The sequence below is a fragment of the Callithrix jacchus genome, chromosome 19 (genome assembly GCF_049354715.1).
Source record: "Callithrix jacchus isolate 240 chromosome 19, calJac240_pri, whole genome shotgun sequence".
In the NCBI taxonomy this organism is placed as follows: domain Eukaryota; kingdom Metazoa; phylum Chordata; class Mammalia; order Primates; family Cebidae; genus Callithrix; species Callithrix jacchus.
Window position 1 is genome coordinate 52,582,250 of NC_133520.1, and position 17,439 is coordinate 52,599,688.

At 40.9% G+C, this 17,439-nt stretch overlaps 1 protein-coding gene across 13 annotated transcripts in view; it reads left to right on the plus strand.

Moving 5' to 3' along the window:
* The window catches only part of SIPA1L2 (signal induced proliferation associated 1 like 2), a 233,577-nt gene that overhangs the window by 197,300 nt on the left and 18,838 nt on the right, over nucleotides 1-17,439 (plus strand). For all 13 annotated transcript variants that reach the window (XM_035281006.3, XM_078357316.1, XM_054248189.2 and 10 more), the window contains 3 exons: nucleotides 4,534-4,758; nucleotides 8,416-8,569; nucleotides 10,847-11,066. In XM_035281006.3, coding sequence (XP_035136897.1) covers nucleotides 4,534-4,758; nucleotides 8,416-8,569; nucleotides 10,847-11,066 — 599 coding nt within the window. The remainder of the gene's footprint in view (nucleotides 1-4,533; nucleotides 4,759-8,415; nucleotides 8,570-10,846; nucleotides 11,067-17,439) is intronic.

Genomic DNA, 17,439 nt, shown 5'->3' on the forward strand with positions numbered 1-17,439 from the left:
GTATATGAAAGCGCTAGATTGGATTTCTGATTGATTTTACTTTCTTCCGCCACTCTACATTGAATGTGGCCCAGCTGTTGTGGAAGCGATAAATACTGAGTGAGTGGAATCCTTTACCACTTGACTGTCCTTTTCTTGTAATTCTTTGTTGATGGTGGCTTTGAAGCCACATTTCAACTTGCATCCTAGGCTTTTGCTCAGCGTGGAATTGAGTCATTGAATGGAATCTTTTTAATACTTCCTCTTGCCTGCCCTCCAACCTGCACAGGAGGCGAGGAGGAGGGATAGGATTTATAGCATTTGCCTTGTTTTCTGTGTGCTGAGTGAAAGGCAGGTGACTCATTAGAGCACAAGGGGCCAAGCTATCAAGTCACACAGAGATTCTGTGAATTCTGAAATGCCAAGCCTGAGGTGGGGCATGGGCGGCCATGAGGAATGCTCCCTCAGCCCCGTACTTTCCTCTTCTGTCCCAGTCCCCTTGGAGCTGAGGCCTACTGCTGGAGGACCTGGGTTGTGACTGGGAGCAGGTAGCCCAGGTAACCAGAGCAGAATAAACTTTCAGGAACTGACATGGGTGACCATCCTGGCTGATGCCACATTTCTGCCTCCAAGTGCTCTGTGCCCCTGGCCTGTAATTTTCATCACAGCAACCCCCGCCCCCCACCCGCAGCTGAAATTGATTGTGTTTACTGCGTATTCCCTTCCATGAAAAGGTCACATGTTGCTACCTTGTCCTCACTGGAGCATCTGTGTTTTGAGCTGATAGGGTCATGGCCTGTCTTGTTTGCTTGTATCCACAGCACTTAGTACAGTTCTGTGCACATGGCAGGCATCTGAATGTGTTTTGAATGAAGGAAGGAACTAGGAAAAGTGCTTGATAAATGCTTATTGATGGAGTTAATAAACCAGTGCCTGGGTAACCTAGGGAAATAGGAGGAATGTGGGATCCATCATTCCCAGTTCACAACGTCAGGAGCCCCGGTCAGCATATGGTGTACTCTTAATTCTTTAACTCTGGTTTTTCACCGCAACACCATAGCAAGCCTCCTCTAGCCCCAGGCGCACACACACGCATTCCTTGGCAGCCACCCGGGAGTTAAATAAGTACAGAACTGTATATATGGCATGGTTCCAAGATTGTACTAAGGAGGCAAAGGGAGGACTTAAAACTCTTTAAGACAAGTTACACTCTTGTGAGGAAGAAGGGAGGTGAACAGGAATCATCTATTAAGCAGGACAGGCATATATCTAGCCTGCTTTCTCCTGCTGCTCAGTTCTTTTAGTTCAGCAAACATATTTTTTTCTTTCTTCTAGGGCAGGGCACTTAGATAAGAGCTCATACAAAGCAGTGCTTATGCTAGCCTAACTAAGGCTTTGCAAAATGAAGAAAATCAACTGCAAAAGCAAACCCGGTGTTCTGAATTCTCCTGTAAATGGCACACACGATGTTGCATTGTTTATCGTTACTCATGACACCATACCTTCCTCCTGGTACAGATGATTGGCTGTCAGCAGTATAACTCTGAAAGGAGAACATTAGTCCAGAAGGAAAGGATTCGTGAGAAGCTTGTGGGCAACATTCTAGAATGTTTATCAGCTTCAGGGAACACTTCTGTGATGATACGACTGTTACTAACCGAGGAATTGTACCGCATCCTCATCAAATGGATTCTGTACATTATTTCTTCAAGTTAACTTTTGAATATCTTACAGTTGGGATAAAAGTCATTTTTGATGAAACCTAATTTTTAGAAAATGTTATAAAACAAATGGAAAATACATAGTTTGTGGTCGCACTATCACTACGGATACATTTTCAAAAGTGTACACTTTGGTCATTTTAAGGGGGAAGGTGCGTAACCTCCACACATGCAGCATATTAACTGTACCATGATTTTGAGTGTCCCAGGCAACAAAACATCTCAGGGATCATGAAAGGATTTGAAATACCTGAGAAACACAGCCAGTGGAAGGCAGTGCAGTCTCTCATCAGGTTCTTAATGGAGAAACTAAGGCCATAAGCCTTATCGGGACAGTTGGGAAACTAGCATGTGGACTCTCTGTTAGATAACAGTATCACATTCATGCCCGATGTCCTGTACGTGCCATCACTTGGTTAACTCTGTGGGGAGATGTCCTTATTCTTGGGAAATAAATGCTGAAATGTAGGAGTATGATGTCTTCATGCTTGCAACGAATTCTCAGATGATTCAGAGAGGAATTGGTGGATCTAGACAAAGGGTATGTGGATGTTTATTCTTTATCTCTTCTGTAGTTCTGAAATTTTTCACAGTACAAGAGAAAATAACATCCAGGGCTTCAGAGCCCGTTGCCTAGACGTGGAGTTTTCACGTCAGGGTTCCCTAACTGGCGTGCACCCAGTGAATGGGAAGAGTCCATTAGCTCCTGTTCTTCCTGCCTGTTGATCACTTGCTTACTCCTCAGGTCGCCTTGGTCATTATGCTTTACTGTTCTCTCGACCTGCTGTTCCATGTGTGGATGTCACTGGAGAGGCAGTGCAGCATCTTCCTGAGGCCCACAGTTAGTGCCCAGAGGGAGGGACCCGCCCGTCCTACTCAAGGGCACCAGACCATCCACCAGCAGCTAAGTCACTTCATAGGAGTGGATGAGGCGTGTTGTTTGTTGTTTAATTTTATTTAAGACCACACTGTTTTCCAGAATGCAGAGACCTCAAAAATGGGTCATTTGTTTCTTTATTTCCTCTTGAACCTCTACAAAAGGTTCATTTTAATATCATTCTTATTTTCATACTTTCTTCGTCTTTTGTGATACTTGCTTTATACGTGTGTCAGAAAAGGTCTGTGCTCTCCTGGGGCTTCAGAGTCAGACTGTATTTCAGCATACTGGGGAGCTTGCTACCTCAGGAACCTTGTGTTAAGCTCTTTCAAGAGAAAAGACTCCTACTCGCGAATAGTCATCTCCTGGGTCGCTTTCTATAACTACATATTTATATAATGCTTACCCTATGCTATGCACTGTTCTAAGTGCTTCACTAATACTAACTCAGATAATCTTCAGAGAAACCCTCGGAGGTAGATACTGTTACTATCCTCATTTTACAGATGGGAAAACTGAGGTTAAGAAGCTTTCCCAGGGCCTTGCAGGGGTAAGGGACAGAGCTGGTGTTGGGACCCAGAATCCTTGCGTTGCACTCAACGTGTCAAGTTTACTGAAAGTGAAGCCCGCCTGCCTTTCTGAATGCTGAAATTAGAAATATAATTTAAACTTTAAATTTTTTCATATTTATGAAGTAACTTATATTCATTTTTCATAAAACATATTGTTGATCTTTCTAATTTAAGGAAAAGGTATTTCTGGTGGTGGATATATTGTCCACTTAATTTCTCAGTCAGCCAGGGGTGGGTAGTCCTTCTGGCCTTAGCTTAATTACTAACCTTGAAAATTTTTATTGTTTTTAGGGCCTCTGTCTGTTTCAGTATTGTTGCTGTTGTATCATATGATAATGCAGCAAACACCCCTGTAACTACCGCCAGGTTAAGGACTAGAGCATTGCTGTGTCTGGAAGCTCTCTGCATCCTACCCAATTACAACCCCTTCTCTTCTCCCTTGAGGTAGCCACTGACCTGGCTTTTGTGATAATCATCCCCTCATTTTCTTTACATTTTCCTGAATGACATGTTGTTTAGTTTTACCTGTTTATGAACTTGATTAAGAAATTGGCTCATGATCATTGTATTCTTTGTAACTTACTTCTTCTCTACATTGTTCGTGAGATTGCCCAAGTCGTCCGTAGCCTCCGTGTATTCATTCATACAGTATTCCGTGTATTTCATTCATAGTTATTAACTGAATATCCTTCTACTACTGATAATTTGGATTGCTGCCATTGGGGAGTTGTTAAAATCAATGCTTCTAATTAACGTTGCTCCATGTTTACAGTTGCACATGGAGCAGGGGTTTATTGTGTGTATACACTTGAAGTGGAATTGCTGTATTGTGAGCTCTGCAGGTGCTCACACATTCATAGGTAGTGCTCACACTGTTCCATGCACTTTTAGCTCCCGCCAGCAGTAGTAAAGACCCACTGCCCCGGTTCTTAGTAGCACTAGGTCACTGGGTATTGTCAGGCATTCTCATTTTTGCCTATGTGGTGAGTATGTAATGGTATTCCATTATGGTTTGCATTGGCATTTCCCTGGTGACAGTTGAGTTTAAGCACCTTCTCTGATAAACATATTCACCATTTCAGTATGTCCTCTTTTGAAGCATCAGTTTAGGAATGTTGCCCATTTTTCTATCAGATTTCCCCAGCCATAATTTTAACATCCTTCCTGCCACAGGCATACAACTTACATGTGAATAACCTTAGCCTCCGTAAAATGAGGCTTCCTAGCAAGCTCCATGGTAGAAAGAAGGCTCCATCTGCCTCCCTGTGCCTGATTTTGCTCATGGAGAAAGACTTGAGTAAAGCCTTGTGGCTCTGAATTTGGCCGTGTGCCAGCACTGCTGAAATCTGTTTGTATTGCAGCTTTTGTCTGTTTTGCTCCTCAGTGGCTCTCACCATTCAGGAAGCCCTTCAGCTCACTGTTCAAAAAATAGTGGGTCTCTGGATTCATCCAAAGTCTACATCGTGTCGCACAGCAGCGGACAACAGGTTCCTGGGTCCATGTCCAAGCCCTACCACAGACAAGGGGCAGTGAACAAGTATGTCATCGGCTGGAAGAAATCGGAAGGCAGCCCACCGCCCGAGGAGCCAGAAGTGACTGAATGTCCCGGGTAGGGTGGTTGGCTATTCTTCTCTGGGCAGTATTTTTTACTGTGGGAATTGACTAAGCGAACATATTTTCCTCCCAAGGGAAATACATTCTAAAAAAGAATAATGTAGAAACATCTTTCTTAAACTCTTGAATTGTTGATGTTTATATTCCTCTATAAAATTATTCTCTTTTCTTTATTTTTACATACAAATTGAAAAGAAATGTGTGTTCTTTGCTTTTATATTCAAATCTGCTCGCAATGGAAAAGTCATGGTAATATGCTACTGAAGGTGTGAGGATAGATTCTCTATAAATACACAAGGTCAAAGGCAGTTTGAATTCCCACAGACTCCTGTATGTTTCTTGAAGTTGCCATGTAAGTGACATCCTAACAGAAAAAAGTATGGTTCTTAATTTTAGCATGACTTCCAATTTTCCTTTTAGATGTTAGGTTTGAGGTGGCAGGGGTCATGTAGGGAAGGATGCTTTGTATCTGTTTGAAAAAGAAAAGATTTTAAAATACTGATAATCCATCTTATAACACTTGTGAAAACTAAGCTGATGCCTCTGTGAAGAGACAGTTAAAGAAATCACATTTCAAGAATGCAGAGCCGGGCTGGTTGGGGCTAAGTAACTCTTTGCTTATATCATAAAGAAGCTGAACAGATCCTGATGCTAAACTATCTGTGTGCTTTGCTGTACCTGCCTGCGATAGCATCATCAGGCGTGTAGTGCTGAGCAAGGCATGCACCCACGCTGGGATGGCTCTTCAGAGAGAGCCTCTAGATTGTACGCTTTGCTGGTGAACCAGTATCACTTTTTTCTCTTAAAAATGATTCTGTGTCTTAAATACAGCTTGTATGATAATGCCTTCTAAATTAAAAACTCTTTTAGTGCTTAAATTGAACATGTAATCTTTTGTTAAAAAAATCATGTCAATCATTGCAAATGACTTGTTTAGGAAGGAATTTCATAGTGATAACTATCCCTTTTATTATAAATGAAAATGTTAGAATGATACATTGGTATTTCTATCTAATAAGAGTTTTCTGAGTGCTTCACAGGAATTCATTCCAAGCCTTTTTTAAGTTCCATGAAATATTTTTAGAAGCATTTTATATGTCGCCATAGTACTATGTTTAGGCGAAGGACTCTCTTGGAAAGTCAGGGAAGTGTGAAAGCAGCCCATTTGGACAAGTTTTCATGCGAAAGCCCAGGGTTTATGCATTTTCACACGCTGGTTTGTTGGCACTAACGTTCAGTGAAAGCAAGGCAGTGTCAGGAGTGAGGTGAGAAAGGGTTGTGGTGTCTCTGAGTCGCAGTCTGTGCACACTAGAGGAGACTGAGAGTATGTCCCTGCTGGAGCTTCTCACCTGGAGACCCTGTGATGTGCAAGGCAAATGGCAGTCCCCATTTTTGTTCTTGGCTGTAGAAGTTCTTCTGTCCTAACTCACATTTTACGGGGAGGATTTGAGATGATAACTCAGACTGGTTGTCATCACAGAGGTCACTGCTGCTATTCGAGACCAGGGGTCCTGGTCAGTGTGCTAGCTCATCCTGGCAGATGTAGCAGGCGTCCCAGGCCCTGCGCAGCAACAGAGAATGTTTCTAAGACAAGACAATCATACAAGACTGCACTAACTAGATTTGAAGTTTTAGCAAAGCAGTGTTTTACCAGATCACTGAAAGATATGCTTAGAAAACAGTCAGACAAGTACAGCGTATTTGTACCATGGAGAATTAAGGAACATTTATGTCTCATTGTACACCAAAAAAAAAATCAGTTGTGCCCTCCAGAAGTTTCACATAGACCAATTATTTCTCGAAATTGTATTGTGGAAGCCCTCCTATTAATTTAATTTTGTTAATAATATCATCTTACATTTTTAAATAATGTAAGCAAAGGAGCAGTTCGGTCTCAGGCTTTTGTGCAGCCATTCATGCTGTTTCCTCTGCCTAAATGCCCTTCGTGAGTTTCTGAGCTCAACCAGCACCCTCCTAAAGGGGTTATTCTCTGCTTTCGCTAGCCCGGTACTTCCTACAGTGACTTCTCACTGGATCAGTCATCTCGGCCTGCAAAGCACACACAACACATACACACCACATGCACACACACGCAGACTTGGGCTCCTGTGCAAGCCTATGTCCTGCTTACTGCTCTACTCACAGTGACTGGCACAGAGTAAACCCTCGGAGCATATTTATGACACATCATTGGATAACATCTTTAAATTACTAGTTTAGCAGAGAAAGCTAGTGATTTTTATTGAAACACATACAGACTAAAACAGTACATTGTAATCATAATTGTAGATATAATGTTTTTATCCATGCAGTTCTTCCCCCCGCATCTTTCCCAAATCACATTCGGACTGGAGCTCTTGAGCACCACCTAACCCACTTCAGGATCAAACGCTGGGTGCTTCTTGGCTGCACTCGTCATAAAAGCTGCATTGGTTTGTTTTCCTTATGTGGCTTTAGTGCAAAAGCTCTCCAGGGTCTTGGGTTCTTGTTGTAGCTCCCATTTTCACGTCATGCCATTCCACAAACCAACCAAATCTTCAGTAATGTTGTAAAAGTTACAAAAAGCTTCCTCTTTTACAGCTACTGTTTGCTCATGTTGTAACTGTAGCTTGTGCTTCAAGAACTGAGAGTTACAGGGAAACCAGTCCTACCCCAGGAACAAAGCAAGAGCCGCAGAGGAATTTAGAGATATCCTTCTTAATTTCGAGCATGTTTGTATATGTTTCTTCTTCTAGTAATTTCCCAGTGAGCTGTCATGAAATGACAAGATAGCCTAGCTTTTGGAATAAAGAGTCACCTCAGAGGCACACAGCAATAACATTCGGGTCATTCTCTAGCTTGCTGCTGTGGGCTATGAATTCCTAGAGTGTTATGTTTCAGGTTGTGTGGCAAGACCATTTGCCTCACTGACAGTACAACCACTGACTGTTTACTGTGTCCTCCGAAATATTTGGTTGCTCAGATTGTATTTTCAGAGTAAACCTTTTTAGAATGACTCCCCAGTTTTCTCCCTGTAAAGGAGCTGAAAACAATAATTCAGCTTGACACTCTTGTTGTCTATAAATAGATTTTATATACTGATAATTAAGGGAGACAGCTGCTTTATTTGTCCAAACAGCTTTGTGAAATTGCTGATAGTAAAACATGCTTAGCACACAACTGAATTGATGACTCTTAAATCCCGGGCTCCCTTGGGTGGCTTCCTCTCTGCTCCTTGGGTACCATCGGGCTCTGGTTGTCCAGCCACGAGAGAAAGGCTCTCAAATTTCTGAGAAGCACAAGGGTTGCTTCAAAAGGCATATGATAATCTCTGATGAATTATTGAAACTGTGTTTTCTGACACAGATTAGGAAAGGGAAAACACAGCCGTATTTTAAACGTTGGCTGTGTGGTGGTTTTTTTTTCATCCTGGGCTTTGGGGATCTGATTTGTTTCTGAATTATTCAGACATCTAACTTTGTAGTTGAGCTCGTTTCACAAATGTGAAATGGCATGGGAATTTGGAGCAAATGCAGCAAAAGTGAACTGACTTAAGACCTAAGAATTGTTCGTATGCATTTGTGGTTGTTGAAACTGGTTACTAGGTTTTCATTCTTACCACTACAGGCACTTTACAAATAGGCTTAATTTACATTCTGATTGTTTTCGACAGGATGTATAGTGAGATGGATGTCATGTCTGCAGCAACTCAGCATCAGACAGTAGTGGGAGATGCCATTGCAGAGACCCAACATGTTCTGTCTAAAGAAGATTTTCTGAAATTGATGCTTCCTGACAGCCCCTTAGTGGAGGAGGGGCGAAGAAAGGTTAGTGACTTATGGAGCTTTGAAGTTACCAGAAATACTAAAAAAAAAAAAAAAGTCTAAAGAAACTCAAGGGTTTCCAGAGTATTCCCACACACTTCATCGCTCATGACCGTACCAACCCCCTGCACATAGCTGACCATTGCCAGTTTTGATTCTATCAGTATGTAAAGGGAGCCTGCGAGAGGTTAAGAAGGCTGTTTTTAAAATCTCAGATACAACTAAAATCAGGCTGGCCCAGCTTCGAATCCTGGCTCCTAACTGCCTGACTTTATGCAAGCGGCTTGGCCTCTTGACCTCAGTGCTCTCATCTGAAAAAAGGAGATCATATTAATTGAATTGTGAAGTTACAGGGAAAATAAGAAGTAATGTGTGAAGAGCCTAGTACAGCTCCTGGACATAACTAGTGATCATGAACAGTAGCTGTTAAAATTCACAGCACCTGACTTTTGTTTCAGAGCTCTAGCCTCTGCTCCAAGCTGTCTCTCCTTAAATGTAATCCTGTTCCAGAAGTGGACTGGAGTTAGACAGCACACTGTCTGCTGGGCATTTTAAACAGGGTTGGAACTTGCACGCTGCCATTTAGAGATACGCAGAGATCAGAGGGAAGGCCATGCTTTTATCTTATAAACCAACCCCAAGTTCAATGGCGTACCTTTGCCATTCACAATGTAGTGTTCCCTAGATAATGTTAGCTTGCGTACTGGCTTTAGTGTCATCATTATTACAGTCTCCTCAGCCACTTTGCTAAACAATTCAAAGTATTAAAAGGGACTTAAAGGCAGTTCAGCCCAGTCACTTCTTTCACCAAGTAACTGAGGCCCCAGATGATGAAATAGGAAGTCTTCATAAGTATTTAGTGCCAGAGTCAGCAACTGAGTCCTTGTCTCTCACTTCTAATCCAGCACTCCCTCTTGTTCATATGAAAAGGGAAAAGGAAATCAGGTGTTGCCATACGGGCCATGATCAGGATAAACTGCAGGTCTTTGTGCTTCTGTCTTCCCTATATTAAAACAATTCTGCAGTTAACCTAATTGTGTTTTTAGAACAACACTAATTAGACATACTGCAAAGCTGCTTTAATCTAATATGCCTGTAATCAAGTTCTGAAGAACCTGCTGGTGGTGTGTGAAGAGGAAATTCCATAAGAACTCCATCATAATGAGTCTTTTTTTAAAAAAAAACTTAAGTCATGTATATGATACTGTGTAAGCTTGGGTGCAAAGGCCGACTGCTGTACGAAGAGTGTAAATAGCTTTTCTTTTTGTAGGGTTGAACTTCTTGACGTGTTTTTTTTCTTCTAAGACAAATCACCTTCTTTTCATAGTGTAAATTTAACTTTGTAGCTCACATACATTCCAGTTACCATTCATCAGGTGGAAAGACTTGACAAAATGGAAGGAACACATACAATAGGAATATTTTTAGACTTCTTTCTGCATTCATAAATGTAAATAGCCATTTATTTGTTTGATGTGAACATTCTGGCTTTACTGTTGTTTACCTAAAAGGAATGTGGTTTGGTATGCAAAGAAAGTCGTTGAAAATTCACATTCGATTTAACTTTTTTTGAGTATTTGACCACTCGTTTCTTTAGTAAGAATTTTCCCTACCCTATCTGTAATTAAACACAACAATAATTTTAATGATTCATTTAAGTCTGGTTATGATCCAGTACTGTAACTCAATTTTCAATAATTATACAGACTTTTGCAAGTGATACTTTTAAGTGGACAATAAGACTTTATTCGACTGCTGCTATTTTTTTTGAAATGTGTTTATGTGGCCTAGAAAGCTCCAGTGTTCAAAATTGGTCTTATTATTATTTAGATTGGATTGAACCTCATATATAGTTGATTGGTAGAGAAATTGCCTAATATTACAATGTAGTCATTTCAAATTAAAATCAAACCAGTATTAAGTGTGGCTTTGAATAACTATTGCCTAAAATGGCAACCTTATTTAATTCCAGGAACTGTCACTGCTATAAGGATATGGAGGTTTCATTTAACATTTCAGAGTTAATAAAGCTGTGCATGTCTAATTCATGGCAATATTTCATAGAATGTCAAAGGAGGAAAACATAAAATCTAATAAGTGCACCAAAGCCCTGGTGCATTTCCCTTGATCACCTGCATGCCGCGTTTAGCAATCCTGAGCTCACAGAGAAAACTCAGAGGCTATCACAGTAGTATGTGAAACCACTGGACTTGGTCAAACAAGCCACATGCATTTGTTTTTTAATCTCTGTTCCCTTCTCTCCCCTTGTTTAAACCCTAGTTTTCGTTCTATGGGAACCTGTCTCCAAGGAGGTCGCTTTACCGCACGCTGTCTGATGAGAGCATCTGCAGCAACAGGAGGGGGTCCTCCTTTGGCAGTTCCCGGAGTTCCATGCTTGACCAAGCCCTGCCCAACGACATTCTGTTCAGCACCACCCCACCCTACCACAGCACACTGCCTCCACGGACCCACCCCGCACCCAGTATGGGGAGCCTGAGAAGTAAGTGAGGGGCTGGCCGCTCCCTGGCCAATGCTGAGGGTGGGCTGATCACACAACTCCTGCCTCACTGGGCTCTGAGGGTGGCATGGTTTGGGAGTTTGTTTTTGTTTTAATTAAATATGCATCATTTGGCATTTTTCTTTTAAATAACTTTCAAATATAAAAGCCCCAGAGTGGACATTTTGAAAAAGTTAGGTAACACTACTTATTTTGAAAGAAATTGAGAAACTCATATTAGATATTTCTGTCAAGTCCAATAGTGATTTCTGTATCATATCTCCGCTATCATATCTGTAAAGGGAAAAAAAAAATGTTTAAAGCCTGATTTAATTTTAAAAAATTGATGTAAGAAGTTGGGTTTTCAGTGGGTGGCGGCAAGGAGGATGTCTAGTTTTCTAGCCTTCAGTCTCTTTGTATAGTTCAGTTCCTGGAGACGGGAAGGAGGCACATGTGCCTCGGGAGACCTGCCTCATAGACTGGGCTGTACCTGTGGGCGGCTTTGTGTTCCTGTGCAGATAACTTGAGTTCTCTTGTGTCCCCACTTACTTCAGTTTACTAGTTACAGGTCAACCTGATGATTTCTAGACGATTTTCCTTCAAATCCTAAAAGTCTTTGGTTTTTATATAGTGTCAAGGTTTCATTAATGCCACTTTTTAAGGGCACTTTTTTCCTTATGTTAGTCAGCCTAATTTCCTTTATACTTAGTGGGTTTTTTTTTTTTAATTGTACAGAGAGAATGGGAATTTAATCAGAAATGTATTCATTGCCAAGGTTTTTTTTTTATTTCATCACAGAAAATATTATCTTTAGAACCAATCAAACTTGGTTTTACACACACAGAATTCCTAGGCTAAATGAAATCAAAATTCTAGTAATGTTTCTAATGTTTAACATGATTGGAAATGAACCTTATCTTATAAAATTCTTATCTACTTCTTTAAGTAACACAGTAACCTGCCTGTTATAGAGTCCATTTACCTAAATGGAAGAAACCTTTAAATGCCTTCTTCACAACCGTGTGAAATATTTCCTAATATTTCACCTGCTGTTTTCCCGTTTTGGTAAATAGGCAACTTTAATGTCCTCTTAAAAGCTTTCGTAAAACCAACAAAACTCTATTTTCCCGCAAATGTTATTTCATTACAGTGTTTGAAGTGTGCTTGTGAATTCTCTGTATGTTATGTTGGTCTTACATTCTACCCTTCATTTTTGTTTCCATGTGAAAGATGTATGTCTTTTTGTTCTTTTAGCTTCGCTTAAAAATATGTATATGCTTTTTAGAGCAGTTTTACGTTCACACCAAAAAGTACAGGGATTTTCCACATACCTCCCCAATATGTTTCCCCTGCTGTCAACAAGCCCCTGCTCTCACAGAGTGGCAGTAGTACATGTGTTACAATCAATGAACCTATATTGACAGGTCAACATCACCCAAAGGCCCTGGTTCATTCTTGGTGTTGTGCATTCTGGGGGTTTCTCCAAATGTGTAAGATGACATGTATCCGCCATTATACTATCATTCTGAGTAGTTACACTGCCCAAAAAATCCTCTGTGCTCTGCCTTTTCATCCCTCCCTCCCCTCTAGCTCCTGGCAACCACTAGTCTTTTTGCCATTCCATGGTTTTACCTTTTCTAGAATGTCATGTAGTTGGAATCCTACAGTATGCAGCCTTTTCAGACTGACCTCCTCTATTTAGTAATAAGCATTCAGCTTCTTCCATGTCTTTTCATGGCTTGATAGCTCATTTCTTTTTACAGCTGAATAATATTGCATCTTCTAGATGCACTGTAGTTTATCTATTTGTATACTGGAGGACCGTATCCTTTTTTAATGTGTTCAAAGGCACAATTAGGAAACAGTCAAGTGACACTATTCATTCACTGTCCTAGTTGAAAACTGCCTTACTTGTCTTCTTTTTTACTTCTCTAGAAAAAGCACTAAGAGTTTCCCTTGCTATTAGCTGTTCTTTAAAGAAATCTTCTTATTTGGTGATACATCTCCTCCAATAGCTATACATAAGAAACTACTCAGAAAAAGTTCTCTAGGCTTGATGGATGAACTAACAAAATGTAAATCAGAAAGCTGGAAGTAATTCGTATTGATGTCTAATCCCCTAAAAACTTCTGATTTCTCACCCTCTGTCCATGGAAAGTTTAAGCTTCCAGAATCTAGTTGTTTGGAGGTCTCCAGTTCCCCAGCCTTCTGACTACCACAGTCGCCTATGTGATTATAACTGCTCCTTGACTTACGATGGGGTCATGTCCAGATAAACCCATCATAAGTTGAAAATACTGTAAGTGGACCATGTATATGGTCACCTATCCTACTGAATGTCATAGCATTTCCTACCCTACCTTAAACATACTCCGCGCACTTGCGTTAGCCTCTAGTTGGGCAAAATCATCTTGCAACACAGTTCACCATACAATAGCAGTTATTTACCCATGGAATCTCGCAGCTGACTGGGAGCTCTGGCTCACTGCCACAGTTCGGCATTGTGACAGAGTGTCATACCATGTATCACTAGCTGGGGAAAAGTTCAAAATTCAAAATTTGAATTATAATTTCTACCAAGTGTGTATCGCTTTTGCACCATTAAGATCTACTCAAGGCAGATTTTAATAATCCTCTTCTTTCTCTGGTTTCTCGCCATTCTGTAGACCCTCTCTAAGAAGAGATCAACCTTTAAGTATAGTTTGACAGTCAAAAACTAGAGCAGCCCAGGAAGCTGAAGTGTGAGTGTTAATGCCCAGAAGATGTCTTTGAGTGAGAAATGAGGAATATTTGAAGTTGCCCAGTAGTTTCTCTTAGCTTCTCAGAGAGACATCACTTCACTTTAAAACTTGGAGCAGAGGTTGGTTCCAGATGGTTTTAAATAGCTGTGTAGATAGAGTTAGGCAGAAAACTCAGAAAGCACTGATATTCTTCTCTTAAACTTTAAAACTTAGAGCATTCCTAGGGAAGAGAGAATCTCACCAGGAGAGACTCAATCAGATTTTGTTTCTAATTTGCAGGAAGGGTGGCATGGCAAAGTGCCCGTAACTGCCCATCTCTTCCTAGTGCATATTGGAAGACCTAATCTCTGTACTTTTTCTGCATGTAATTATAGTCACGGGCTTATCTTTCAGGTATTTTTAGCTTTTAAAAGTTACAGATTTGAATCTCTCTCAGTCTTTCTTCTCTTGAGACTAAGATCTTAATCTTCATACTTAACAAGCTCATTTTGGATGTAATTCATGTCATGATTCATCTATATTTCCTGTGAAGTTACTGAAATATGCTGTATCTTTTATGTCTTCAACGTGGAGGTCTGCAGATATTGCCTGATCCAGCAGTTGAAAATATTTCTTAAACGTTTCTGCCTTGCTTTTAGGACCTTCATTTTTGACATTGTTAGATTGCAGAAGAAAATTTATTTAAGGGCCCAGATAAGAAAAACAATGAAAGTGAGCTTTTGAACACACAGTTCACAGTCCAGATAACCAGTGACATTGAAAAGCAGTCATAGTTTCCTTTCCTTCATTGGCAGATAGACACCTGGATTCATAAAGCACAATCCCAAGCATTGGCAGGCTCACAGGTTTAAAGATAATTTTTTTGTTTTATTTATAGAACAGAGATCAAAACTATCCAGGAATGGTGAAATCTTCCTGAGAATGGAATAATGAGAATTTTTAGATTTCAAAAATGAAAATACAGAATATTAGCTTATGTGTGGTTTCAAATCCTATGGTTCTGACCTATGCATGTCACAAAGAATGCCACTTGAAGTTAAAAAGTGGGAGGGTGGGAGAGTTTGGAATAAATAAAATGAAATAGTATTTTAGTTATAATGTAATACTTGTTGCTTCGGACCACATGTGTAGACTCATTGGTTTTGTGTCGTAGATGATAAGGACTACCTACCACCAGAAGAATCCTTACCAAGGGTGGCATGGCAAGGTGTCCCTCCACCTGCAAACAGAGTTTTAACTATTCAGTATTTGACTAGGCAGCATTATTCAGTGTAATACTTCTTTCTCTTCTTTCAAATGTCCTCAGTGTTCTCTGTAATAAACATTCATTGGTTTCTGAAAAGTTTGATTGTGAAACCTCAGATATCTGACCACCAGGAAATGCTGTTGGGAGGCTCCTTGGCTTTTATAATAATAGCAATAAACTCAGACTCAGTAAAGATAGTTATTGTGATTTCAGGTTTTGAGTAAACAGATGGGAAGCCACAAGATCAATGTCACGAGCCAGAGCAGGTGGCAGGTGGGGGTTCCCTGACATTACTCTCCTTTCAGAATTCATGAGTCTCTTGAAAGGCTGAGTTAGGTCCACATGCAACATGGGCAGTGAGAATTATGAGCACAGAGAAGTGTCTTCTTCAGAAGTGAGGTAGGATGGCATCTATCCAACTGTGCCCAAGAAATGCTTTCAGAGGGTGTCCTGCCTTCCCTCCTGTTTTTTAACTCATCCTGAGAACTCCCAGGAGGTATTATGGGTATAAAGTAAATTCAGTTACTATTATTTTCTACCCAATAATTATCTCATCTTATTGACATTAGTATGTGATACCACATGCAACATTGGATCACGTTTCCAGTCAGAAAAACTATGAGAAACTTTCTATACCAGGAGGCCACTGTGCACTGTGTGGGGAGCCTGCAAATATGCCCCACATTTGTGTCACCTACTTTCCTGGGCTGGAACCTGGGAAGCAAGCCAGCTGCCCAACTGAAGAGGTCACTGTCTTGTCTTAATTGGCCAGAAGAGCTGTGTGGGCTCCTGGGGCTTGGGAGAGCTGGATTTAATATACAGGCTTTGATACCTGAGGCAAGTGGTGCCTTTCCTATAAAACTGCACAACTGAGGAGACTACAGTTCCAGCCACTGTGGCATCACAAAGCACAGGTGATCAGTTGCTCTTGCTCCTCTGGGTCTGTACCATGCATATCTTTTAAAAAATTATTAATTTGTTTGTTTGAGATGGAGTTTATTTATTTATTTATTTATTTATTTATTTATTTATTTATTTGAGATGGAATTTCACTCTTGTTGCCCAGGCTGGAGTGCAGTGGCGCTGTCTCGGCTCATTGCAACCTCTGCCTCCTGGGTTCAAGCGATTCTTCTGCTTCGGCCTCCCAAATAGCTGGGATTATAGGTGCATGCCTCCACGCTGGGCTGATTTTTTGTACTTTTAGTAGAAACGGAGTTCTACCATGTTAGCCAGACTGGTCTTTAACTCCTGACCTTAGGTGATCCACCTGTCTTGGCCTCTTAAAGTGCTGGGATTACAGGCAAGAGCCACCATGCCCAGCCAGTACTGTGCGTATCTTAATCCGAACCCCTCTCAGACCAACACCAGCAGTATTCTTCTGTTTGTTGACAGGGCTATTTGAGGATAGAACTTGTGTCTTGCTAGTTATTCTGTCCCTAGGTTCTGATGTAGGACCTAGACTATAGAAGATGCTCAGTAAACATCATTGGGTGTTGGTGGTAGTGATAAAGGTACTGCAGATAATTTTGGCTAATTTAGAATCTGTGTTAGGCTGTTCGTGCATTGCTGTAAAGAAATACCGGGGGCAGGGGAATTTATTTAAAAAGAGATTTAATTGGCTTTTGGTTCTTCAGGCTGTTGAGGAAGCATAGTGCTGGCCTCAGCTTCTGGTAAGGGCCTCAGGAATCTGCAGTCATGGTGGAAGGTAGAGTGGGGAGCAGGGGTGTCACAGAGCAAGAGAGGAGCAAGGAGGAGTCAAAGGCAAGATGTCGCATCTAACCAGATCTCATGAGAACTCACTCACCATCACAATGATAGCACCAGGCCATGAGGGGTCCCCATGACTCCAATACCTTCCACCAGGCCCTACCTTCAACACTGGGAATTAGGTTTCAGCATGAGATTTAGAGGGGACAACATCCAAACCAAGTCAGAGTCTTGAAGAAACAAAAACAAAACAAGAGTAGTAATTTTCAATGGAAAAGAAACTGTATATGTTTTTATGTTGATTATTCATGGAGATATATAGATGTCTTTCTTCGTCTAATAAGACTGCCATTGACATAAGGCTCTTCCTGCTTATTGAAAAATGACGGATTTTAGGTTTAAATTCACATCTTTTCACAGTTTTTATTCCTAAACTATGCTCTTCATTAAGAAACTTGTCATTTGGGTCCCAGCCAAGTGTCCCCTCCTTGGACAGGCCTCGCCAAACATGCCACCAAGCTTCCCAGTCACCTCACCCTGTTTTGTTTTCTGCAAAAGACTTAATGACTCCTTGTATTTTCTTGTTTATTCCTTCATTGTCTTGTCTTCGATGTTAAGCTTTATGAGAGCAGCGCCTCGCCTCTCACTCACGGTTATAGCGCCATCACATGGCAGGCAATAG